General features: G+C 51.9%; 1 protein-coding gene across 10 annotated transcripts in view; it reads left to right on the forward strand.

Annotated features, from left to right (window-relative positions):
• Window positions 1–22797, forward strand: part of MAP4 (microtubule associated protein 4) — a 143660-nt gene that overhangs the window by 60664 nt on the left and 60199 nt on the right. For all 10 annotated transcript variants that reach the window (XM_064645858.1, XM_064645771.1, XM_064645952.1 and 7 more), the window contains one exon: window positions 21118–21249. In XM_064645858.1, the coding sequence (XP_064501928.1) occupies window positions 21118–21249 (132 nt within the window). The remainder of the gene's footprint in view (window positions 1–21117; window positions 21250–22797) is intronic.

Here is a 22797-nt window from a genome sequence, read left to right on the forward strand (position 1 = left end):
ACAATCTCTTGGGTTGTGCTGCTTTCCATGGCTGGTTCCTGCAGGAGCTGCATGTCTGGATGAACTGCTCCTGTGGTGCTGCTGGAAGAGGGAAATGGCTCAAACTGGAATCATTTGCTGCCTGGGCAGAGGTTTGGAAACATGTCCCTCAAAGACAAGGATGTTGTGCACAGTGTTTGATGCTGTCCCACAGGACACCCTTGTCTCTGAAATGGAGAGACATGGATTTGATGGATGGGACACTCGGGGATAAGGGATGGGCTGGATGGTCACACTCAGAGCTGTGGGCAATGGCTTGGGGTCCCAGTGCAGACCAGTGAGCAGTGGGGTCCTCGGGGGCTGGGATGGGACCAGGACTGTCCAACAGCTCTGTCAGTGACATGGACAGTGGGACTGAGGCCCCCTGGGCCAGTTTGCTGAGGACCCCGAGCTGTGGGGAAGGGATGGGGCACCCAGAGGGACCTGGACAGGCTGGACAGGTGGGGCTGTGCCAACCTCAGGGGGTTCAGGGAGGCCAAGGGCAAGGTCCTGCACAGGGGGCAGGGCAATCCCAAACACAAACAGGCTGGGGGGAAGGGATGGGGAGCCCTGAGGAGGATTTGGGGGTTTTGGTGAACAAGTAGCTCCCTGTGCCCGGCTGTGTGTGCTGGGACCCAGAACCCCCCTCAGCCCCCTCAGCTGAGACCCCCCTGCACAGGGACAAGGGGGGATGGCTTCCCACTGCCAGAGGGCAGGGCTGCATGGGATAGTAGGAAGGAATTCCTGGCTGGGAGGGTGGGGAGGCCCTGGCACAGGTTGCCCAGAGAAACTGTGGCTGCCCCAGCCCTGGAAGTGTCCAAGGCCAGGTTGGACGGGGCTTGGAGCAACCTGGGAGAGTGAAAGTGTCCCTGCCCAGGGCAAGGGTGGGACTGGGTGGGCTCTGAGGTCCCTTCCCACCTGAACCATCCTGGGATTCTAAAGAATCAGTTTGCCTAATTTCCATTTTAATGTATTATTTTCACAAGCCACGTGATTTTGTTTTTTGGGGGGGTATGGCATGAAACTCCAGAGAAGGAAAACTCCTTCCCACAGTGGATTGGAATAAAGAGGGAACTGGGGATGGATGAGGTGGATGCTCATTTCCATGCTGGACTCACAAGGTACTTAAAAATCTGCCTGATTTTGTGAGGATTCATGGAAAAATGGCATCTGGGGGAATCCACAGTTCAGTATTCCTGAGGAGATGATGTATCCCATGGGAGCATTTAGCTGCCACCTCAGCTGAGGTCCAGCCTTTCTGCTGTTATCAAACCCCCTTTTGCTGATGAGTTGGGAGTGCACAAAATTAAAATACCCCAAACAACAAAAAAACCCACAAGAAACTGACAGTTATAAAAAAACCACCAAGAAACCCCAAACCAAAAAAACGAACAAACCCTCTAAGAAATTCCTTCCTTCTGTTCAGCGTTTTGTAAATAGGACACTTAGAGCTGTGCTTTTTTAATTAAAACCATTTTAATTAAAGCTGGTTTTCCTCTTTTACCTGCCTGTGTATTTCCCTCTTGGTGCAAGCTTTTATTCACAGAGGCTTTTGTATTTTCTGGGCTTAAGGAAGAGCTTTTCAGGCTGCTCAGGCTGGGGCTGCACCAGCCATGGTCACCAGCAGGGAGTTCACGTTTCCCATGGCTTGGGTCTAAAAACAGCAGCCAAGTGAATAATTGAGCAGGTTTGGTGAGTTCTGTGCCGGGGATGACTCAGGTTTGTGTGTGTCTGTGTGTCCCTGATTTGGGGGGTGAGCATTTCAGGCTGGGGATGGCTGGGGAAGGGCAGTTGGGCGTCTGGAGGAAGGTGAGGTGGCAGCTGGAGGGGTCTCTGGTCCCTGGCCACAGTGAGGACCCTGGGTGGGGGACAGAGACCCTTCCAGGGAATGTGCAGCTTCCCCCAGCTCCTGGAGGGTGGGTGGGGGGATGAGGGGTTGTCTCTGTGGGGTCCTGGTGCTCTTTCAGCAGAGGAGGTCGTGGGTTCCTACGGCTGTAGGAGCTGAGAGGCTCCTGAGACCATGGGAACCATGAGCCAGCAGTTCAGAGAGCCTGAGGAAATGTTCCAGTTGTTGAAGTGCTTCTGAACAGTGGGAATGTAACACACAGCTTACCCAGAGAAGCTGTGGCTGCCCCTGGATCCCTGAAAGTGTCCAAGGCCAGGTTGGACAGGGCTTGGAGCACCCTGGGCTGGTGGAAGGTGTCCCTGCCCAGGGCAGGGGGTGGCACTGGGTGATCCTGAAGGTCCCTTCCAACCCAAACCTGTCTGGGATTCTAAGATCAGGTAAATTGTTGTTCAGCACAGGATGTAGCTTTGAAAACCAAGAGCCCCTGCCACGCCCTGGGTTAGAGCAGGGTTAGAGCAGGGTCTGGAGCGTTCAGTGCAGTGTTGGTGCAGCAGAACGAAGTCACCGAGCCCTTGGATCACAGGGAGATGAGTCAGGAGATCACCAGGGCTCAGATCTGCCACTTCAGTGCACATTTATTATCACAGCTCATCTGTAGTGCCTGGGTTAATGTACCTGAGGGACACTGGAGCTCTGCACTGAGGAGGTGTTTGTGAGGCACAAACAATGGCTCTCTAAGTGCACACAGTGTCTTGCAGCAGCTTGGAGAGAAAACACTGCAGATCTGGGCTAAAAGTGGTGTGTTTAGGAGCTCCCAGTCCTTGAATCCCTCGTGCTCCTCCACGGCTCTGTGAGTCAATAGTCAGGTTTTGTGTGGAAGTGGTGGAGATGTGCACTGACCACAGAGAAGGAATGTGGCCTAAAAGATGGGAATTTGTGCTCCCAGTTTCCTAAATCCTTCCTTCTGTCAAGGCTTTGGATGTCCTGGGCTGATCCCACAGCCTGGGCAGCAGGGGAGGGGGGAATTGTGCCCCTCTGGCCCCTCAGGTGTGACCCCTCCTGCAGAGGGAGGTGAGGCCCTGGCACAGGTTGCCCAGAGAAGCTGTGGCTGCCCCATCCCTGGAAGTGTCCAAGGCCAGGCTGGATGGGGCTTGGAGCAACCTGGGAGAGTGAAAGTGTCCCTGCCCTTGGCAGGGGGTGGCACTGGATGATCCATAAGGTCCCTTCCCACCCAAACCATTCCATGATTCAGTGATTCTCCTGCAGGAGGCACAGGGGGTGTAAATCAGCCTCCCCTGGGGCTGCCCCGGAGCGCTGGTTCCACCCCAAAGTTCCGTGCTGGGCCATAAATCCCTGCCCTGTTTCCATATGTTGAGTGACACACTCAAGGAGCTTTTCCCCAGGCCCTGCTCCTGTTTGTGTCAAAGCAGCTTAAGCTGTTGTGTAACGGGCCCTGTTATTGGGAAGAAAGTGGAGCGTGGCAGCTCCGTGGGAGAGCTCCCTGGAACATTCCATGGCCTGGGCACCCACAGGGCTCTGCCCCTGCGGCTCCTGCCGGGCTGGGACACCAGGGTGGGATGGGGGGCTTGGATGGGGCTTGGAGCAACCTGGGCTGCTGGGAGGTGTCCCTGCCCATGGCAGGGGTGGCACTGGGTGATCCCTGAGGTCCCTTCCCACCCAGCCCAGTCTGGGGTTCCGGGATCCGGGGCTGTGTTGGGCTGTGGGAAGGCAGAGCGCTGGGCTGAGGAAGGGAAGAGCTGGGAATTAGGATGTGGGTTTTTCAGGAAGCCAGTGCTGTTCTGTCCCCAGTGTCACCCTGGGCCCCCAAAGGGCCGCGTGGATGGAACTGGAACAGCTCTGGGAATGATGGGAAGCTCCTCTGTTGGCTCCCAGGAGAAGGAGGGACCTTTTCTGTGTGACAAATGCTGTTGCCATGGCTGTGTCTTTCTCAAGTGCTGCTTTCCCAGGAACCTGCTCTTTGGCTTTTCGCTTTCTGCTTCAAACTTTGCTTCAAAGGTGGGACGTTCCTGACTTGACTTGTTGAATAGGAAATTAAAAAGCTTACAATGAAGTTGTACATATGTTGAAGTCTATTAAAAGATTAGCAGCGAGGCTTAGTGAGGTTTAAAAAAGGGGAATACAAACCCTCTCGGTTCTGCAGCGTGTTCAGGAGTTGTTCCAGCAGGGATCTGACAGCTGGGTGAATTAATGGGGTCTCACAAGGCTTGAATTTCCTGAGCAAGTAGCTGGTGCTTAAAATATTCAAGCTATGAACTTTGGAGCTTATACCTTGAATTTAACGTGTTATTATTGCACTTAAAACCTACTGATTTTGGGGGGGTTGTGCTGCAGAATTGTGCAGACTGAGACCTGCTGGAACATGTGAAGCCTCTTCCCTGTCCATCCTTGGAGCTCATCAGCCTTTGCACAAAATCAACTTGTCATTTCCCAGAACTTCATTTCTGTGGAACCAGAGTATTTCTGTGCACGTAATCCTGGGAATGGTTGGACACCAGGGCAGCCTTTTGAAAATCTTGGTGTTCTCAAGGGTTTTTGAGGCAGGTGGAGGAGAGACTGAGTGTTATTGCTGCAAACAAGTAGGACTGTTTACCCTCACTGCCTCTCATCCAGACATGCTGTTATCCTACACTTACATTACCCAATTTTCCTTAAATTTGTCTCTCTGGAACTCAACTGCAGCTTAAAAAGATACTTTCTTTTTTTCCTCCTCTTCAGTGCTTCAAACAACATCGTGTTTCTTCCCTTGCTTGTTCCAATAACTCGTATGGAGTGTTTGCAGTGACCCTTTGGATTAAATGTAGGGAATTTCAATGCCCTGTGTGCTCAAGGGGCTTGTCAAGGGAAAATAAACAACTGTAAAAGACAGAAAAAAATGAATCTTACTCTAAAGACTTGATCATCACCTTTTTGCTGGACGGGGTAAATTCTTTGGCTCCACAGTGAGGATTTATATTTGACATTGGATCAGCTGGTAAATATTTGCCTTGGAGTGGGGAGCGTGGCTGAGCCCCAGGGAGCAGCTACTGAGCTGAGAGCAGAGAGCAGCCAGGGAGGCCTGATTGGGTCCCACATCCCCAGGGATGGGCAGGAGGGGTCGGCAGCTGCCAGCTCCGATTCCCCCCGGGAGCTCCCGCCGGGAAGGTGGGGGGGGTGGGAGATGGAGCTCCAGCCTGTTCTCTCCTCCCCAGGCTCTCCCTGTTAAACTTGCCTTTTCCACCTTTTATTCCCGTTCCAGACCTGGAGGTTCTGCTTGTAGAAGTGGATTTAGCAGGGGTTTATCCTGCTTACAAAACGCTCGGGAGGACTCGTGTGCCGGGGTGGCTTTGAGAGGTCGTGTGACACGGGCTAAATATGAACCTGGGGGATAGAAAACTTCCCTAATCCTGGCTCTGGTTGTAGCTCCCTCGGTGGCCTGAGCTCTTTAATCTTCTTCCAGTTCAGTCCCATCACTGCAAATAGGGTAAGGCTGATTATATTGTGCATTTTATCTTTTGTAGCTGCGCTGCAGCTGTTGGTGCCGCGGTGTTCCCGTGGGATTGGTACCGGGGGTAATCTTGGATTAATCTGATCTTTTTTTTGGGGAAAAAAAAATTTTATAGTCAAGGAACGTGTCTGGTGAGGCTGCTCAGGGGGTCTTTGGTGGTTGAGAGTGAGAGCAAGTCTACACCTTGGAGCAAGTGTGGCTTTCAAGTGGCTGAGCAAATGGAAACTCGGGTGAAGTGCTGAGCAAGCTGCTCGTGGCTCCTCGTTGAACCCCCTGAAACTGCTCTCTGTGGAACTGGGTTTGAACAAACTCAGCTCACTTAGGCTTGCATGAGTGATTCCCTGAGAAATAAAGAAATTCTAAAGATGCTCAGCTATTTTGGTACAATTCGTGCAGCTCGTTGCCAGCTCCAACCCGTTAATTACCCACTGCACCTTCTGCAGAGCTGGTGTTTCTGAAACGCTCAGGCTTTTGTCAAGTACAGCATAAAAATTACCTGAATTACCCTGAAGGAGTGTCAGAACAGGAAAGCTTTCCTGCTTTCTGGAGTTATTAAACTTGGGAGCAGGAAGTGAAGGATGCTGGGGATCCTCGTCCTCTCCGGGCTCAGGGAGCTCTGCCTGGTCCCCTCCAACAGTCCCTTCTCCCTTTGCAGTCCAGGCTCACCCTGCCCTTGGAAATGGTGCAAAATGCCAGGATGGATTTTTTTTTTTAAAGTATTTGCTCCTCCTCTTTTTCCACGTGATGGATAAAAGCTCACCTTGGTCCCTCAGAGCTGGTCCCTCCTCACTGGAGCTGCTCGTTCCTGCTGCTCCCATGGGAGAGGAGGCTCTTCCCACTGCTCTGTCCCTTCATTCCAGCAGCAGGGAGAGGCAGGCTCAGCTGTTTCCTGGAGGTGACCAGCTGGGATGGAGGTTTCTGGACCAGGCTCTGGCTGTTGGCATCAGTCAAGGCTCCCAAACAGGGCAGGATTCACAGCTCCCGTGGGAGCAGCCCTGGAGCTGCAGGGCTGGGGATGTGTCTGCAGACAGTTGATGCTTCAGGCACCTACAAAATTAGAAGTGACTTGGCACAGAAGTGACATGACATTGCAGGACATGGACAAAACACAATTCACCCCCCAAAAACTGTCTGGGAGGGATGTTGGGTTTGTTTTGTCGTGTAACTTGTTATGGTGTTTAACTTTCTTGCTCTTAACTAGAGCACAGAGATTTGACCTGTGTATTCTTAAAGAGAATTTTCTGTAGTTCTCTGTGACAGGTTGAACCTGAGCAGGGACAGGAGCTTGGCTTTGATGACCCTCGTGGGTCCCTTCTGGCTCAGGATATTCTGTGATTCCGTGAAGTTACACTTTCCATGCCCTCAGGTTGGTCTGACTTCCTGAAAAACCAGAGTCTGGGCAAACCCTGCTCTTTCTGAACTAATGGGGATTTAGGAGTTACTTGCATTTCAGGGGGTTGGGAGTTCCCTCAGAGATGATGTAGGGCTGAAAACCAACATTTTATTCTTCTGGAGTCCTTTTTTGCTTGTGCAGATGAAGCCTGTGCTGGGAGATGGCTGTTTACCAGCTCCAGGAGGGAAGTGCACGGGGAGTTAATGATGCTGCCACGTGGGGAGGGAGTGGGAAGGCTGGGAGGAGAACTCAGGTTTCCTGAGCCAACCATTGCCATTGTTGCTTGTCAGGACATGGGGACTGACAGTGTTTGCCAGCAGAGCAGTGTCATGGGGCTCATCAGCCCCGTGCAAGGGCTGTGTGACATTCCCTGGTAATGGGATTTGGCAGAGGAGCAGGGATGGAGGTGTCTGGGTCTTGGTTTGGTGCCACAGATTCTGCCTTGATTGGTGCACAGCTTTTTGTGCCTTAAAATCCTTCCTCTGGGGGCTGGGTTGGGATGTGAGGCTGGAGAGTGAGATCTGCCAACAGGGGAGAAATCATGGAATCGTGGAATGTCCTGGGTTGGAAGGGACCCCCAGGATCACCAAAGCCCAGGGGTGTTTCTGATGGCTGGGAAGGAGCATCTCATCTCTGCCCCTCTGATCTCTGCCTCCCATACAGGCACATCATACAAACTGGGCTACCCCAGTTAGTCCTGGGATGGGAGGAGTATTTTCTCTGAGAAAAGATGCTTCTGCCTCTTTAACATTAAAGTGTGGCTCTAAAGCAGGATCCTCGTTGTGCTGCAGTGCTGGGGTGTCACCCTGTCACCCCTCCTGGTCAGAGGGACACCACAGCATCCCACTGGCTGCCACCCTGCAGGTACAGCTCAGAGCACAGGGACAACCCACAGCCTGGCACCAGGTGGTCCTTGGGGTCCCCTCCCAACCACTTATCCCAGGATTTCATGGAATCCAAACCCAGGTAGTCCAAAATTACCTTGTTAAGTGAATATTGTGGAAGGAGGAGAGCACCAGGCAGGGGAGACCAGAGGGGTTTGTTAGCAGGATGGAGTGTGGGATGGTGGTGGTGGGATCAGGCTTTGGTGGCTCAGGGTGAGAGAACCTTTAAAGCCCAGCAGGGTGTGACAGGTCCAGGCACTGGTTACCAGTGTAGGACTGGCTGCCTGAGAGCACCTTTCTGGTTGGTCCAGTTACCCTTTCAAAGGAGCCAGGGATGGCATCAAACACCCTTCACTGACTTTATATTTTAACTTCATTTCCTCAGAACTCCTTTTGATATATAAGACTAAAAATAAAAACATTAAGCAAGAGTTATTTTGCCTTCTTGATCTTCACACTCTAGTAACTGGTTCTGTTCCTCCGGGAGGATAATTCCCCCTTTGACATTGCTGTGCCACTTGTCACTTAGCCAACTCTTTATTTACCTTTGTGTCATTTCCTTGTGTCTCCACTTTCCCTAACATTTCCCCTGGCTACAGATAAAAATACTTGGCTTTCAGCTACGTCAAGTCTCCCAGGCTTTGTCTAGAAAATCTGTGATGTTCCATCATTAACACTCTCCTGTTCTCCAGTGATGCAAACAGCTTGTCTTGCAAAATGTCACTGACGTGCAGCTTTGCAAGGTTTTGAGGGACTCCAGGTCTCAATCTTACAACCAAAAGGACTCTGCTTAAAGATAAAAAAAAAGAGAAAAATCTTCATTTATTTGTTTGTCACTGGAAGTTTCGGGTAGTTTAGTGCAGCACTGAAGCTTAGTCTCAGATTCAATATGAATGAGAACCAGATAATCATGGAAAGATCCAAATTAGACTTGCCCAGGTTAGTAGCTGAGGGTTGAGGAAGGTTAGATTTACCTGGCCAGAATTCTGGTTAGAAAGAAAGAAATATATAAATAAATGAGCCAGGTGATGGCCTGAGCTGCCTGTTGTGTTCTTGTTGATTTTAGAAATGCTGGTCACAGGGGTTGCATCAGATTTTTGCCTCCTGAGTCTTGTGCTGCTTTTCTCTCTCCAGTGCTGCCAAGGCTGCTGCATAAAGATGTTTTAGCACCAAACCTCAGTGGATTGGACACTCAACCAGAGCAGGAGCAGGTTTAGCAGTGCCTAAAGAGAGCTGGAGAGGGACTTTGGACAAGAGCCTGGAGAGGCAGGACAAGGGGGAATGGCTTCCCACTGGAAAAGTGGAGATTTAGGTGGGATATTGGGGCAAAATTCTTCCCTGTGAGGGTGGTGAGGGACTGGAATGGATTTCCCAGAGAAGCTGTGGCTGCCCCATCCCTGGAAATGTCCAAGGCCAGGTTGGACAGGGCGAGTTGGGAGAGTGGAAGGTGTCCCTGCCATGGCAGGGGGTGGCACTGGATGGGCTTTCAGGTCCCTTCCCAGCCAGCCCAGTCTGGGATTCTGTTCTGGTGTGTCCCAATGGACATCTTTGGGGAATTCCAATTTGGCATTTCAGGCCATGCCCCCAGAGGGACTTTGTGGGGCAGTTTCATGACTTTTTTCCCTTGTTGGTGTTCTTTGGAGTCACCTGCTGCTGAACTCTGATGAAGCCCTGTTTTGGAGCCTCCAGACGTGCTCCAGTGGGTGCCACAGACACCATCACACCTTCTCCCCGCGGAGCAGGGGCAGCTCCACCGAGCTCCAAGGTCACACTGGCTGTGCACTGGTGTGTTTTTCCCAAACCCAGAGCAGCCCAGGAGCCCTGTCTGGCCCCGTGCAGCGATGCCCTGTGGTGTGTTCACTGCAGCTCTCCATGTGGCCTCCACCATCTCCCCAGAACCCTGCAAACGTCCGCTCGAGTCACCGTCAAACGGCGGAGCCTCCGTGGCTCTGCTGCAGCTCTGAGCCCCTGCCCTGTCAAGTACATCTGGGTGAGACAATTCAATGTTAGACCAGAGAGCTGAGGAATAATTCATGGGTTTTGTTCCTTGCATCTGGGCTCTGTGCTGTGGAGCAGCCTGGCTTTGAGGTGAGCTGCTGCCCTCAGATGTGCGCTCAGCCTCTCGGGGCTCGGAATAAAGGGGTTTGTTGCTTAGTTCTGCAGAGGGAAAATAGCCCTGGCAGGGGTTTATTTCGCACCACAAAACGTCAGAAACTCCTTAGTGAGGAATTATAAGATTCCTCGAAAAGCAGAAGCCTCTTTGCTGTAAATTGGAAGGGTTTCCAAAGAGCAGCAACGGGCGTGTCATCCTCCTCAGCCTCTGAGCTGAAGCTTCCTGAAAAAACAGCAATAGAATTGTAGATTCTTCCAGTATTATGCAAATGGCTTCGTGCTTTGATGTCCCTCGTGTCATTAGTTTGACACTAGCTGGAATTAATGCCCATAAAACTCTATTACAGACGTGGCAGAGCCATTTCTCCCGACCGCCTCTGATTCCTCCCGCGAGCTCCGAGCTCTGCCCTGGGATTGGGGAGGCACAAAAGTAGGTCAGGGCGATGTGTGTGAACAAACATGACTGTGGTGCTGAAGGGGAGGGTTCTATTTTGAGCACTTATTTCCATTATCACCGTCTCACTCCGCGCAGGCAGATGGGCACTCGTGTGTCCATGGATGGGATTGGGAAGGGGAGGAAATACCTGTGTGTGTGAGGATGTACAGATCTGTACCTGTGTGTGTGAGGATGTACAGATCTGTACCTGTGTGTGTGAGGATGTACAGATCTGTGTCTGGGTGTGTGAGGATGTACAGATCTGTACCTGTGTGTGTGAGGATGTGCAGATCTGTGTCTGGGTGTGTGAGGATGTACAGATCTGTGTCTGGGTGTGTGAGGATGTACAGATCTGTACCTGTGTGTGTGAGGATGTACAGATCTGTGTCTGTGTGTGTGAGGATGTACAGATCTGTGTGTGTGTGTGTGTGTGAGGATGTACAGATCTGTATCTGTGTGTGAGGATGTACAGATCTGTACCTGTGTGTGTGTGTGAGGATGTACAGATCTGTACCTGTGTGTGTGAGGATGTACAGATCTGTACCTGTGTGTGTGAGGATGTACAGATCTGTACCTGTGTGTGTGAGGATGTGCAGATCTGTATCTGTGTGTGTGAGGATGTACAGATCTGTACCTGTGTGTGTGAGGATGTACAGATCTGTACCTGTGTGTGTGAGGATGTACAGATCTGTACCTGTGTGTGTGAGGATGTACAGATCTGTACCTGTGTGTGTGAGGATGTGCAGATCTGTGTCTGTGTGTGTGAGGATGTACAGATCTGTGTCTGTGTGTGTGAGGATGTACAGATCTGTATCTGTGTGTGTGAGGATGTACAGATCTGTGTCTGTGTGTGTCTGTGTGTTCCAAGGGTGACAGTAAATAGTGTCACTTTGGAGTGGCTCCTGCAGTCTCAGGTGAAGCCAGGTGCCCAGGGATGTAGGTCAGAAGGAGTGGAGCATTTGGAATCCGGGCTGGAATTGCTGACCCTGTGGGGGGAGCGTGGGGCAGGATTACAGGCAGATTTTTCAGGGTTCCCACACTCCTTGTGTATTTATAATTCATTCCTGGTCCTCAGAGTGGTTTCCTCCTTAACAGCTCCTGGGGAGAAGTGTTGGCTCACAGTCTGGAAGTATCCCAAATAAATAGCTGGGATGTTCTGAACCAGGAGAAGGGTTGGTGGTGGAGCTGGTGCTGTCCCCAGGGCTTGGTTTTACCTGGGAGAGCAGGAAAAGGTGGAAAACAAGAGATAGGCTAGAATTGACTGGTTTTAGGCAAATGAGCAGGAGGGAGAAAAGGGAAATCAACTGAAATTCATCTGGGCAATCAGGGATCTCAGGAGTTAAATCTGTTGGGAAGATGAAGTGCTAATAAACTGATGGAGGGAAGGGATTTGTATGGATAGGCAAGAGTTCATCAACCATTTCCAGTGTGGCTGTGTCGAGTGCCTTAAGGGTTCTGGAAAAAAGGAGGAAATTAATAAAAATGGAAGATGGGACTTACAGCTTGAGAGATTTAAAACCCCCCAGATTATGGGGCATCGTGATTTACAAGTCCTGAAGTGCAGGGGGGCGAAAAGGAGAGGATTTCTGATTTATTAGACACAAGAGAAGGTTGAAAAAAACCTGTTAAATGGAGATGGAGGAGAAAACTATGCAAAAAAGGCTGCAGGGGCTGATCCTTGTCTGCTTTAGTTCTGGGTTTTATTATTTGAGAAGTGCTGCTGTTCAACAGGGCTGGAGCACGGGCTTTGTCCAGGCCAGAGTCCCCAGCACCTGCCTGGAGCTCCTGGCATGGGGATGGAGAGTCCCAGGGAATGGAGAGGGCAAGCACCACACCTGGCTTAGAGGTGTAAGCCATTATTAATTTATAACCTAATTAATTAAGAGATATTGGAACAAGTGATGAAACAACCTGCCCAGAAGCAGCTGGAGTGATGAACAGCCCTCCAAGCTGCTCCTGTGTGACCAGGCACCAAACAGGGTGTAGGTACCACAGGGTGAGGTGAGTAAAGATGGGTTTTAATGTGATTTACTTGCTCCGAGTTTTGAGGGGACTCAGGCAGTTCTGTGCCTTCCTCAGCTGCAGGAAATAGCTCTTGAAAAGTGCTTATTAGTGGATCAAGTAGTCACCAGAGCACTTCCCATCTGCTGGTGCGTGGACCTTGTTCTCCCTGATCCTGTAAACACTGACTTGTCAAGGAACAGGCTCGGAGCTCGTCAGCGCCCAGCAGGGACTGTAAGTGCTGCCTTCCTTTATTTGTGTTGTCTTCTCCGGCCCTGATTGCATTTCAAACAGGAATTTAGCCCTTGGAGGTTGTCAGGAGAGGATTTGGGATGTGCAGGAGGTCAGGGCTGAAGGGCTCAGCGGAGGGAAGGAGCAGCCACGTCCTCCAGCAGCGGCGAGGGTGGCGAGGTGGGGGCACTTCTCCTGCTCCAGTTGCTCCTGGTGCTGGCTGGGCTGGGCAGCTCTGCCCAGGGTCTGCCACACGGGCACGTGGAACAGTCTGGGGCAGGGGAGTGTGTGGTGTGTGGTGTGTGGTGCCTTAACTGAGCCTTGGAAAGACACCTCAAACATCCAGCGCTTTGCACGCAGAGAGCAGGAGTGGGTCGGTCTGTCTGCTGTGGGGTGAGAACAGATCCTCTGCTTCCTTGTGCTCTTAAAGATAAAGGAGCACTTTGGGTTCAGCTGAAGAGAAATTTGCAGGTTTGTTTTTCAGGGTGGTTGGGTAAATATGCTCTGGTGTCAGTGCAGGAGGATACAGCTTAGAGAAGGTTGGAATTCCTCAGCAGGAGGTACTAAATCATCGTCAGGTGGAAGGTAGGGGATATTTTCCCTGAGAATTTACTGGCTTTTTATACCTCAGGTATTTTTTTTCTTAATCCACTCTGTGGCTCTTTGATTTCCTGGGAGCAGGGGGCACTTTGCCAGTCCCAGTCCTACGTGCAGACTGGCAGAAGGTGGTGCTTTAGCTGCTCCTCTGTGTTTATGGTGACCTGAACCCCCTTGAGCTGTTGGCACCAGTCCTGGCTGCAGCTCAGGGTTCCCTGCAGAGTGTTCCCATCATCTGGGCTGGCCTGGAGGGTGTTCCTGGGCCTCCTGCTGCTGAGCAAGAGTAGAACCAGACAATCATGGATTGGTTTGGGTTGGAAGGGACCTTAAAGCCCATCCAGTCCCAACTCCTGCCATGGGCAAGGACACCTTCTGCTATCCCAGGTTGCTCCAAGGCAACTTCCAGGGATGGGGCAGCCACAGCTTCTCTGGGCAACCTGTGCCAGGACCTCCCCACCCTCCCAGCCAACAATTCCTTCCCAATATCCCATCTAACCCCTCTGGCAGTGGAAGCCATTCCCTCTTGTCCTATCACTCCATGCCCTTGAGTTTCCAAACTCCCAGGTTGTTTGTCTGGGGTCTGGTGTGTCTCTGGTAGTGTTTTCTCATCCTTCCCCACCTCTGCAGAGGTTCAGGGGAGACTTGTGTCCCTGTTCAAGAGACTAATTCAGTTTGCCTGGAGGAAAAGGACTCCCAGACCTGCTTTCCTTGACAGCCAAAGCTCTCCCACCCCTCCAGGGGTGAGCAGTTCCCGTCTCTGTATGTCCACGTTGGGAAGGTTTGAGCATTGAGCTCAAAGCTCTGACCTTTACTGAGTGAATCCTTATGCTGGTTCCTTTCTGCTGCCTCTGCTCTTCTCCAAGGCTTCTGCTGTGCAGTGTGCTGCACTTTTCCTGACCCTGGATTAATGTGGAGCACGGGCAGTCTCCTCAGCGTGTGCGACCGCCGGGGTTGAGATGCCGCTCCAGCCCCTGCCCCACCGAAGAACATCTAATGGAGCAGTTGAACTGGAGCATTCCCTGAATCAGGAGGAAGCTGTTTAAATTTGGCAGCAGCCCTTTCAGGGGCAATAGCTTCTCCCTGCTGGGAACGAGGGCTGACAGCGCTGCAGGTCAGGGCTCTGCTGGAGCTGCAGAGTCACTGCTCGGCGGGGACAGAGGGAGGGACACGCTGCCCCTGCTCCGGGGGCACACAGGGGCTGCAGGGCCCCCCAGAATTCCTGGGAGCTCCTTCCCCTTGCTCCCTGGCTACTCTGGAAGCCAGGAGAATTGTGTAGGATGTTGCAGCAGCACAACTTGGTGGGAGGTTCTGTGGAGGGGCAGGAGATGCTCGTGTGACACTGAACTGCTGTGACTTGGGGTCCTTGTCCCGTCACCCCCAGACCTGGGTGTTCATGGGCGTGGGGTCTCTGTGGCCAGGAGCTGTGGCCAGGCTGGGCAGCATGGAGGAGGGGAGATTCCACCTCCTGGCCCTCACATCTGGACAAAAGGAGGCTCGGGGGGACCTTCTCACTCATTACAACCCCTTGGAAGGAGGTTGTGGCAGGGTGAGGGTTGGTGTCTGCTCCCAGGCAACCAGTGACAGGACAGGAGGGAACAGCCTCAGACTGTGCCAGGGGAGGGTCAGACTGGACATCAGGAGGAATTTCTCCCTGGAAAGGGTGGTCAGGCCTTGGCAGGGGCTGCCCAGGGAGGTTTGGAGTGCCCAGCCCTGGAGGTGTCCCAGGAAGGCCTGGATGTGGCACTCAGTGCTCTGGGCTGGGGACAAGGTGGGGATGGGGCACAGGGGGGACTCGGGGACCTTGGAGGGCTTTTCCAGCCTCAGTGATCCTGGGGTCTGTGGTGCTCTCTCCCATTCCAGCACACTGGGGTTTGGATGGGCCTCACGAGCCCAAAGTAAGGAGTTGGTGATTCCCTCACTGTGGATCTTTGGCCTCAGTTTTGAGTCTTTCAGCTTCACACATCTCAGACAAGGCAGCCTGGCCAGGGTGTCCTCACACCTTGTACTCCTTCTCCTCAGTTCTGAGCCTGGATCCAAAGCCAGGGGAGTGATTCAGCTGACTCAGTCCTGGAGTCACTGCTCTGGGGTTTCTGTACGTGCAGATGTTCCTTATGCTCATCTGCATCTCGTGCTGGGCCTGTTGAACAGGTCTGGGGAGTTTTGTCCGTGGCTGTGGAGTGAAATATTCCCTGCCAAGGACATCAGAGGGCCCACGGGTTTAGGAAGGAGCCCCAGGTGGAACAGGGGTCTCAGCTGTAACACTTGGCTTCCAAAATCTCAGTTGAGAAAAGCCAAATAAAAAGCCCAAGCAGGGACACCTTCCACCAGCCCAGGTTGCTCCAAGCCCCCTCCAACCTGGCCTTGGACACTTCCAGGGATCCAGAGGCAGCCACAGCTTCTCTGGGCAACCTGTGCCAGGGCCTCCCCACCCTCCCAGCCAGGAATTCCTTCCCACTATCCCATCTATCCCTGCCCTCTGGCAGTGGGAAGCCATTCCCCCTTGTCCTGTCCTTCCATCCCTTGTCCAAAGTCCCTCCCCAGCTCCCAATAGTTCCAATGCTGTGGAAATAAGTCTTTAGTGAGTCTTTTATTTAAAAGTAGAACTTCAGGTGCCTTTGCTGTTAAAACCTGTGGAGTCTGTCGAGTGTGGTTCTGGATGGGGGAATCTGGAGGAGGTTCCTGGTGGGAGCTGTCCTGCCTGGCAGTCCTGAGCACTGTGGGATCTGGGAGACTTCTCTGATACCATCCAAGGTGTGCTAAAGGATCACTCCCTTCCTGAGCAGCTGACATTCCCAGTGGGAAGCAGGAGCAGGAGAACAATCACAGCTTTTGGAGCAGTTGGAGCAGAGGGTGGGATTTGAGAGCTCTCTGCACCTCTGTGGTTCTGCCTTTCAGTCGATGACGAAGCAGTGGCTGCTGGAAAATGTCCCTCTGGGAAGGATAAGCAAGGAAAAAAGCTGGACAGGACACTGTAACAACTGCAATTTTTTTTTTTTTCCTTGCAGATTTTTTGTAAAAGGCAAAACATGAACCTTGTGTTGAACTTTCGAGTTCCTGACTTCGCGTCTCCTGAGTCTGGAGATAGCGGTTCTGACAGTCGTAGGCACGGAGCTCTTTTGGCATTCCGGGTTATGTAACAGCGTGGAATTTCAGAAGGAGGGCAATAAAACCCTTCTTGAGCTGTCAGCAGCCGTCTGAAATGCCCTGCAGCTTCTTGATGACCTGTAATAGATTCCTCATCTTCATTTTCCCATCCAGCTCCGTGCTGGATTTTAATTTGCTTCTCATTGCTGGGACTGGGGACAAGGGATGGAGGGACAGGACACAGGGAATGGCTTCCCAGTGCCAGAGGGCAGGGCTAGATGGGATAGTGGGAAGGAATTCTTCCCTGTGAGGGTGGTGAGGCCCTAGAATGGATTTTCCAGAGAAGCTGTGGCTGCCCCTGGATCCCTGGAAGTGTCCAAGGCCAGGTTGGAGCAACCTGGGCTAGTGGGAGGTGTCCCTGCCCATGGCAGGGGGTGGCACTGGATGAGCTTTCAGGTCCCTTCCAACCCAAACCATTGTGTAATTCCCTGATTCTGAAGCTCCTTTTCAAGGTAGCAGATGCCACACCCTGCAGAGAGAGAGGTGTGTGTGTGTGGACTTTCATTCCCATTGGGATTGATGGGAGTTTATTGTCCTGACCTGTTCTGCCAGCTGATAACACTGTTGCTCTTGGGTGGTGGTTCCAGCAAGGCCTCTTGGCATCCCTGTAAGACCCAGAGCAATGGGGAGATCCAGGCAAATTCCCCTGGAGATCCATATGGGAATGGAGCCCTTAAGCCTCTCTCTTCCCTGGTTGCTGGCAGGGGCCTCTCCTGGCTGCACACTCATTAATTTGGAGGATACTTAACCTCCCTGTGGAGGTCTGGCCGGTGACCTCCCAAGATTAGCATCTCCTGCAGCGAAAAGGCTTTACCCTGTAATCCCCTCCTGGGAGAGCTCCTGGCTGGACACTCCCTGGGGGATGTCCTGCGGGACGCCGGGCACGGGGCTTTGCTCGGGCACGGGGCTTTGCTCCTACCAGAGCCCCCAGGCCAGCAGGGCCCGGGGTGGGTGGCCAGGAGGGCTCTCTGGGCTGGCTGAGCCCTGCCCCGGGGGTTGTGGCCGTGCTGATCTTTGCAGAGGGCTGAGAACACAAACGAATCCCCACCGTCAGCAGCTCCGCTGAACGTCCTGCTCTCTTTGGGAACCTGCCCTGGGATCGGTGCAGGGAAGGTGCTACTTGCATGGGAGCCTTATTTTTCCTGTCAGAAGCAAGTTTGCTCTGTAAGTACGTTGTTAATGGTGTTTTTTCCTTTAAGCAAGACTTTGTAAGCTCTAATCCTACCCTGGTTTATATTATCAGCGCTCGTAACCGGATTTTCAGCTGCCACTGAGCTTTAATACTCACTAAAATTGCTTTACAGGTTTGTGGGATCTGTCAGATTTGCATTTTGTGTCGAGTGCACGATCTGCTGCTGGCACACAGTAACGGGCACTTTCAGGATTGGTCCTTGTAAGAGTTTGGCTTCTCCTTTTTGTTGCTTTTGTGTCTTTTGTTGGGAGATCGGAGGCAGAACGTGTGTTTTGGGAGGGGCTGCAGGGCCAGGGCTGGAACTGAGAAATCCTCTTTTCTGAGTCCTTGGGATCACGTTTCTCATGTTCCAAGCTTGAGAAGGAGGAGCTGGATATTGGGATGGGGTTGGGACGACGAATGAGCTGGAAGTGTCTGCTTTATGGCTGTAGGGCAAAGAACTTGGAAAACATTTTGGGAATAGCAGGGGGGGTTTTGCTAATGTTTATTCTGACTCAGCAGTCTTTGTTCTCTGGGGTTATCCTGGCACTGGCTGCAGGGAAGGGATGTTTGTTCCTGGCTCAGGAGCCCTGTCCCTGCTCCTGGCCTGTCTCTGGCCTCTCGGCCCCTTCCAGAGCTCTCTGGATCCCTCCTTACCTTGGGATTGCTGGGAAGCAGGGCTTGGGTTGGGTTTTTAATTAGCACCTGTTATGAAAATGTTGTCTGAGGAACATGCAGGTCTTTGGTTTAGACTTCGAAGGACTTGGAGTCAGCTCCCAGCTGCTCCTGAGCCAGCTTTGGTCCGGATTTTGGGGCTGTGCCGGAGCTGAGGCTTCCAAAACCCCAGTGGTGTTGCTCAGCTTGGCCTCATCCAATGCCACATGTAAATATTTCCCTGTACAACTCTGGCTCCTGTTCATTCCTCCTCCAGCCCAGCGTGGGCTTGAGGGAGGTTCCCCTCCTGGTTTAAAGGCATGACCACAACCTGTCCACTGAAACAAAACCAGGGGCGAGGTTTGACTTCTGCTTTGCCTTTACCACCCTCATTTTATGGGAGATCTCTAGTCATGGCACTGTGCCAATGTGTTTTTGTGGTCCAACAAACAGATTTATTTAAAATATTTAGAATTCAAGCAGTGTGTGCTCTACAGCTGCTCAGCCTTGGTGTGGGTCTAATCCAAAAATCAGCTTTGAAGAAGTTCTTGTCGAATGTTTCTAACTGCTCCCAGGCTCTTCCTCGCACTGTCAAGGACTTTCAGTGTCTCTCTTTTTTTTTTTTTCTTTAAATAGAGTTTTATAGACACACAAATGACAGGCTCCTGTCTGGAGGAATTTCCAGTACAATCTAATTAAATCCCTTGCTGTTCTGCACCACAGATAATCGTAAATAATAATAATGTCTCTTGACACATGTAGTGACACTTTATCTTCAAAGCACTTTGCAGACGTAAATAAAATAAAATAGTATAAAAATCGTATTATATTATAAAATAAAATATTAGTAAAATATTTCCTGCTTGAATTATCAGCCTTTCAGCCACTCCAGGACTGGGGGCTCGGGCAGCATTCCCTGGGCTGGATTTTCCATGGGACACAGGGGGTCCATGTGTCCCCCTGTCCTTTATCACATGGAAGAGGCAGAGCTGGTGGAGAGCCTGGCCAGGGAACCTTCTGTCTCCTCCTGCTGAAGTGAACCATGGCAAATGGAGCCATGGAGCAGAAGGAAAGCTGAAAGGCACTGGCAGCAAAGCAGCATCCCCGTGCCAGAGCCCACTGCTGGGGGGCTCTCAGGGGGCAGGGATAACCCCAGGGATGGGCAGAACTGCATTTGTTCAAGGGCAGGGGGAGGGATAACCCCTGGGATGGGCAGAACTGCATTTGTTCAAGGGCAGGGGGAGGGATAACCCCAGGGATGGGCAGAACTGCAGTTATTCAAGGGCAGGGGGAGGGATAACCCCCAGGATGGGCAGAACTGCATTTGTTCAAGGGCAGGGATAACCCCAGGGATGGGCACAACTGCATTTGTTCAAGGGCAGGGCTTCAGTGCTTTCACTGGGTCCTGTTTACCTGGAAGCCAAGGAGCAGGAGATCTTGTGTTTGCTGGAATTGCCCTTTGAATTCCCAATCCCTGGCTCTCCGAGGGCATATAAGCATAAAAATAAAACACATTGTGTTTAGCTGCATCAGAGTCTTTATAGGATCTCATCTACAATTGTGAACTTCTGCTAGGGCACTTCCCTTTAGAGGGAAGTGTCCCTGCCCGTGGCAAGGGCTTGGAACTGGATGGGCTTTAAGGTCCCTTCCAACCCAAACCATTCCAGGGTTCATTCCCTGATATCACTTATCTGTGATATTTCTCCCCACAGCCAGTGCCCATCTCGTGGCATGTCAGTTGGCAGTTGGCACTCTCCATATTTTGAATTTCAGTGGTGAAAAAGCATTTCCTTGTGGGGTGGTTGTTGTGGGACACCCCAGTTCAAAGCTGGAAGAGGAGCCCGTGTCCTGCCCCCCGTGAGGGCACCGAGCTGCTGAGAGCTGAACCCTGGTGACACCACTGAGCCCGCCCAGCCCTTCATGTGATGCCTCAAAGGGAGTTAAAGCTCATTAATTCTTCTGCTTTCCTGGGGATTATCTGGGAAGTCCCAGCTAAAGTGTATTTCTGTCATCAGCTCAAACAGGGACACGCAGTCACACGCCTCTGACCCTGCAGAGCCCCAGCCCCAGGGACAACGGGGGGCCTGGGCCTCCAGGGTTTAATTGGAAATAATATCAGGTGTTAATCACAGCTTCTGATGTGCTTCTAACTTCATGGAGTTAGAAACTCCTCCTGCTCTTCTGAGGACAAAATCTCTCAGCAAATTGCTGTTCCCACTGATTGATCTGTGCTGGTGGCATTGCCTTATTTTATCAGGGAGACACAAAAGCCACTTTTCCATCTTAGTCTTTCTCAATCACTTCGTTGTTGTTATTAGAATGTTTAGAGGCTCTTTGGATCTCTGCCCACTTTGCTGGTTTTGCCTACCTGGTACCAGGTTGTTGCTTTTATACACCAGCATCGTGTTTTTAATTAATTCTTCCCTTCTGGTCCCTCTCTGTGTTAACATTGGGGTTGCTTTTATTAACTTCTATTTAATTAGCCAGTTTTGCACTGAATTAAGGGTCATCTCCAGGGATATTCTTTTGAGGCACACTCTGAATTTCCTCTCCTGAGCTCAAGGTACTGTTAGCCTAAGTGAAGGTAAAAATATTAAAAGCATTGAAAGATTTATTGGCTAAAGAGCAGAGAATGTTGTTTTAGGGGATGAGAGAAGGAGTTGGGGTCAATATTTTTGTGTTTCTTTCCAGAAGAAACTGGAATCAGTTGGAAACTCTAAGGTTGTCCAGAGAAGAGTTGAAAAATTCAGGTTTCCTTAAAATGAAAACTAAGCTAAAAAGCCACTAGTCTGGGTGTTAGTTTTGAGCCTTTCCACTGAGTTTGTCCAATTTAAAGCTTTAGGGCTTAAGGTTTTCTTTCTTTTGTACAACACAAGGATTTTGAATAGTTCTGCACTTCAGTGTGAGTCCCTTCCTGATCTTACCTGTGTATCAACACACAGAATTCCCATCATCCTGTTTCTCACCTTTGAAGAGTTGGATCAGAGCAGTAATGAAGGACTATTCCGGTCTCTGGTTTGACTCCCAGTTCCCGTTCCCTGTCGGCCTCCGAACGTCACATCGTCCAATAGTCTGCTCCAAGCATTTCAATGTTTTGACTGTGTCTCTTTCTGCTCCCCTTTCAGTGTTCCCAGGAGAAATCATGGATGAAAAGCTGTCTTACAAGGAGTTCCTCGACCGCAACGACTCCTGGGCGCCGGACGAGCGGGAGCTGCGCTTCGACCCGCAGCCCGTGTTCAAGCCCGTGGAGATGGCTGGTAGGGCTCCACTGCTTGGGAATGAGCAGATCCCTGATTTTAGGGGCTGTGGGAGGTGGTGAAGGGCTGGTCTCCACCCCCACAGGGGCTTCTCTCTTGCCTTCCCCCTCTCCGGTGCCTCGTGGTGTCCCCAGGGCTCAGCGCTGGGCCCAGCCCTGGTTGATGGCTTTGCTGATGGTCTGAACCAGGGCATCAAGGGCACCCTCAGGCAGTTTGCAGAGGACACCAGGGTGGGATTGTGGATCTGCTGGAGGGCAGGAAGGCTCTGCAGAGGGATCTGGACAGGCTGGATCCATGGGATTGATGGGCTGAGGCCAACGGGGTGAGGGCCAACAAGGCCAAGTCTGTGCTGGCACTGCTGAGGCACCTCCAGCCCTGGGGGCAGTTCTGGGGTCTCCAGTACAGGACATGGAGGGGCTGGAGCATGTCCAGGGAAGGGAAGGGAGCTGGGAAGGGGCTGGAGCAGCAGGAGCAGCTGAGGGAGCTGGGGGGGCTCAGCCTGGAGAAAAGGAGGCTCAGGGGGGACCTTCTGGCTCTGCAACCCCCTGACAGGAGGGGGGAGCTGGGGGGGGTCGGGCTCTGCTGCCAGGGAACAAGGGACAGGAGGAGAGGGAACGGCCTCAGGCTGTGCCAGGGGAGGGTCAGGTTGGACATCAGGAGGAATTTCTCCCTGGAAAGGGTGGTGAGGCCTTGGCAGGGGCTGCCCAGGGAGGTTTGCAGTGCCCAGCCCTGGAGGTGTCCCAGGAAGGCCTGGCCGTGGCACTCAGTGCTCTGGGCTGGGGACAAGGTGGGGATGGGGCACAGGGGGATCCATGGGCTGGGAGGGCTTTTCCACCCCTAATGATCCCATAATTGTACGACAAGAGCAGTTTTTGTTGACTCCCACTGTTGAACCTCTCCTGGGAGCTGTGGAGGTCGGTGCAAACCTCTCCCAGTCCCTGCCTGCTGAACTGCAGCCCCCCTGGCTCTGGGTAGGGCTGGTTCCAGCTGTCGTGTCACTGCTCTGCAATGCAGGTCGGGCTGTTCCCGAGCCTCTGGGGCTGCTGACTCTCCTGAAAATTAGATGGTGAACCTTGTATAACCCTACAAAAAGAGGCACTTTCACCCAGCAACATCCCCTCAGTTTTCTCTCCCTTTGGAGAAAGCTGGTGGGAAATTGCTCCTGGAGCAGCTGAGAAGTGGAGGTGCTGCCCAGGGTATCACAGGGCAAAGACACAGGATGGAACTTCTGGGGTTAATGTATTTTTGAGTACTGTGGACCTGCTTAATGCATGATCTGAATCGTGGATTTACCAAGAGATTCTGTGAAGAAATGATGTATTTTTACAAGGGCAGGGAATGATTCATGGAAGAGCTGGAACAGAAGAGCCACTAATTGGTAGGGTTTTCCCTCCTGTCTCTTTGTGGCTGCAGGAATGGGATGCTGATGTTGTTATGCTCAAGAGCCAGATGTCAAAGCTGTTGATTAGGAACAATTTACATACCTGGCCCATCACCCAGTGATCTTGTGGCCTGAATAATGTGAATTTGTTAGTTATTTGTTGCATG

This window comes from Pseudopipra pipra, chromosome 1 (genome assembly GCF_036250125.1).
Source record: "Pseudopipra pipra isolate bDixPip1 chromosome 1, bDixPip1.hap1, whole genome shotgun sequence".
Classification (NCBI taxonomy): Eukaryota; Metazoa; Chordata; class Aves; order Passeriformes; family Pipridae; genus Pseudopipra; species Pseudopipra pipra.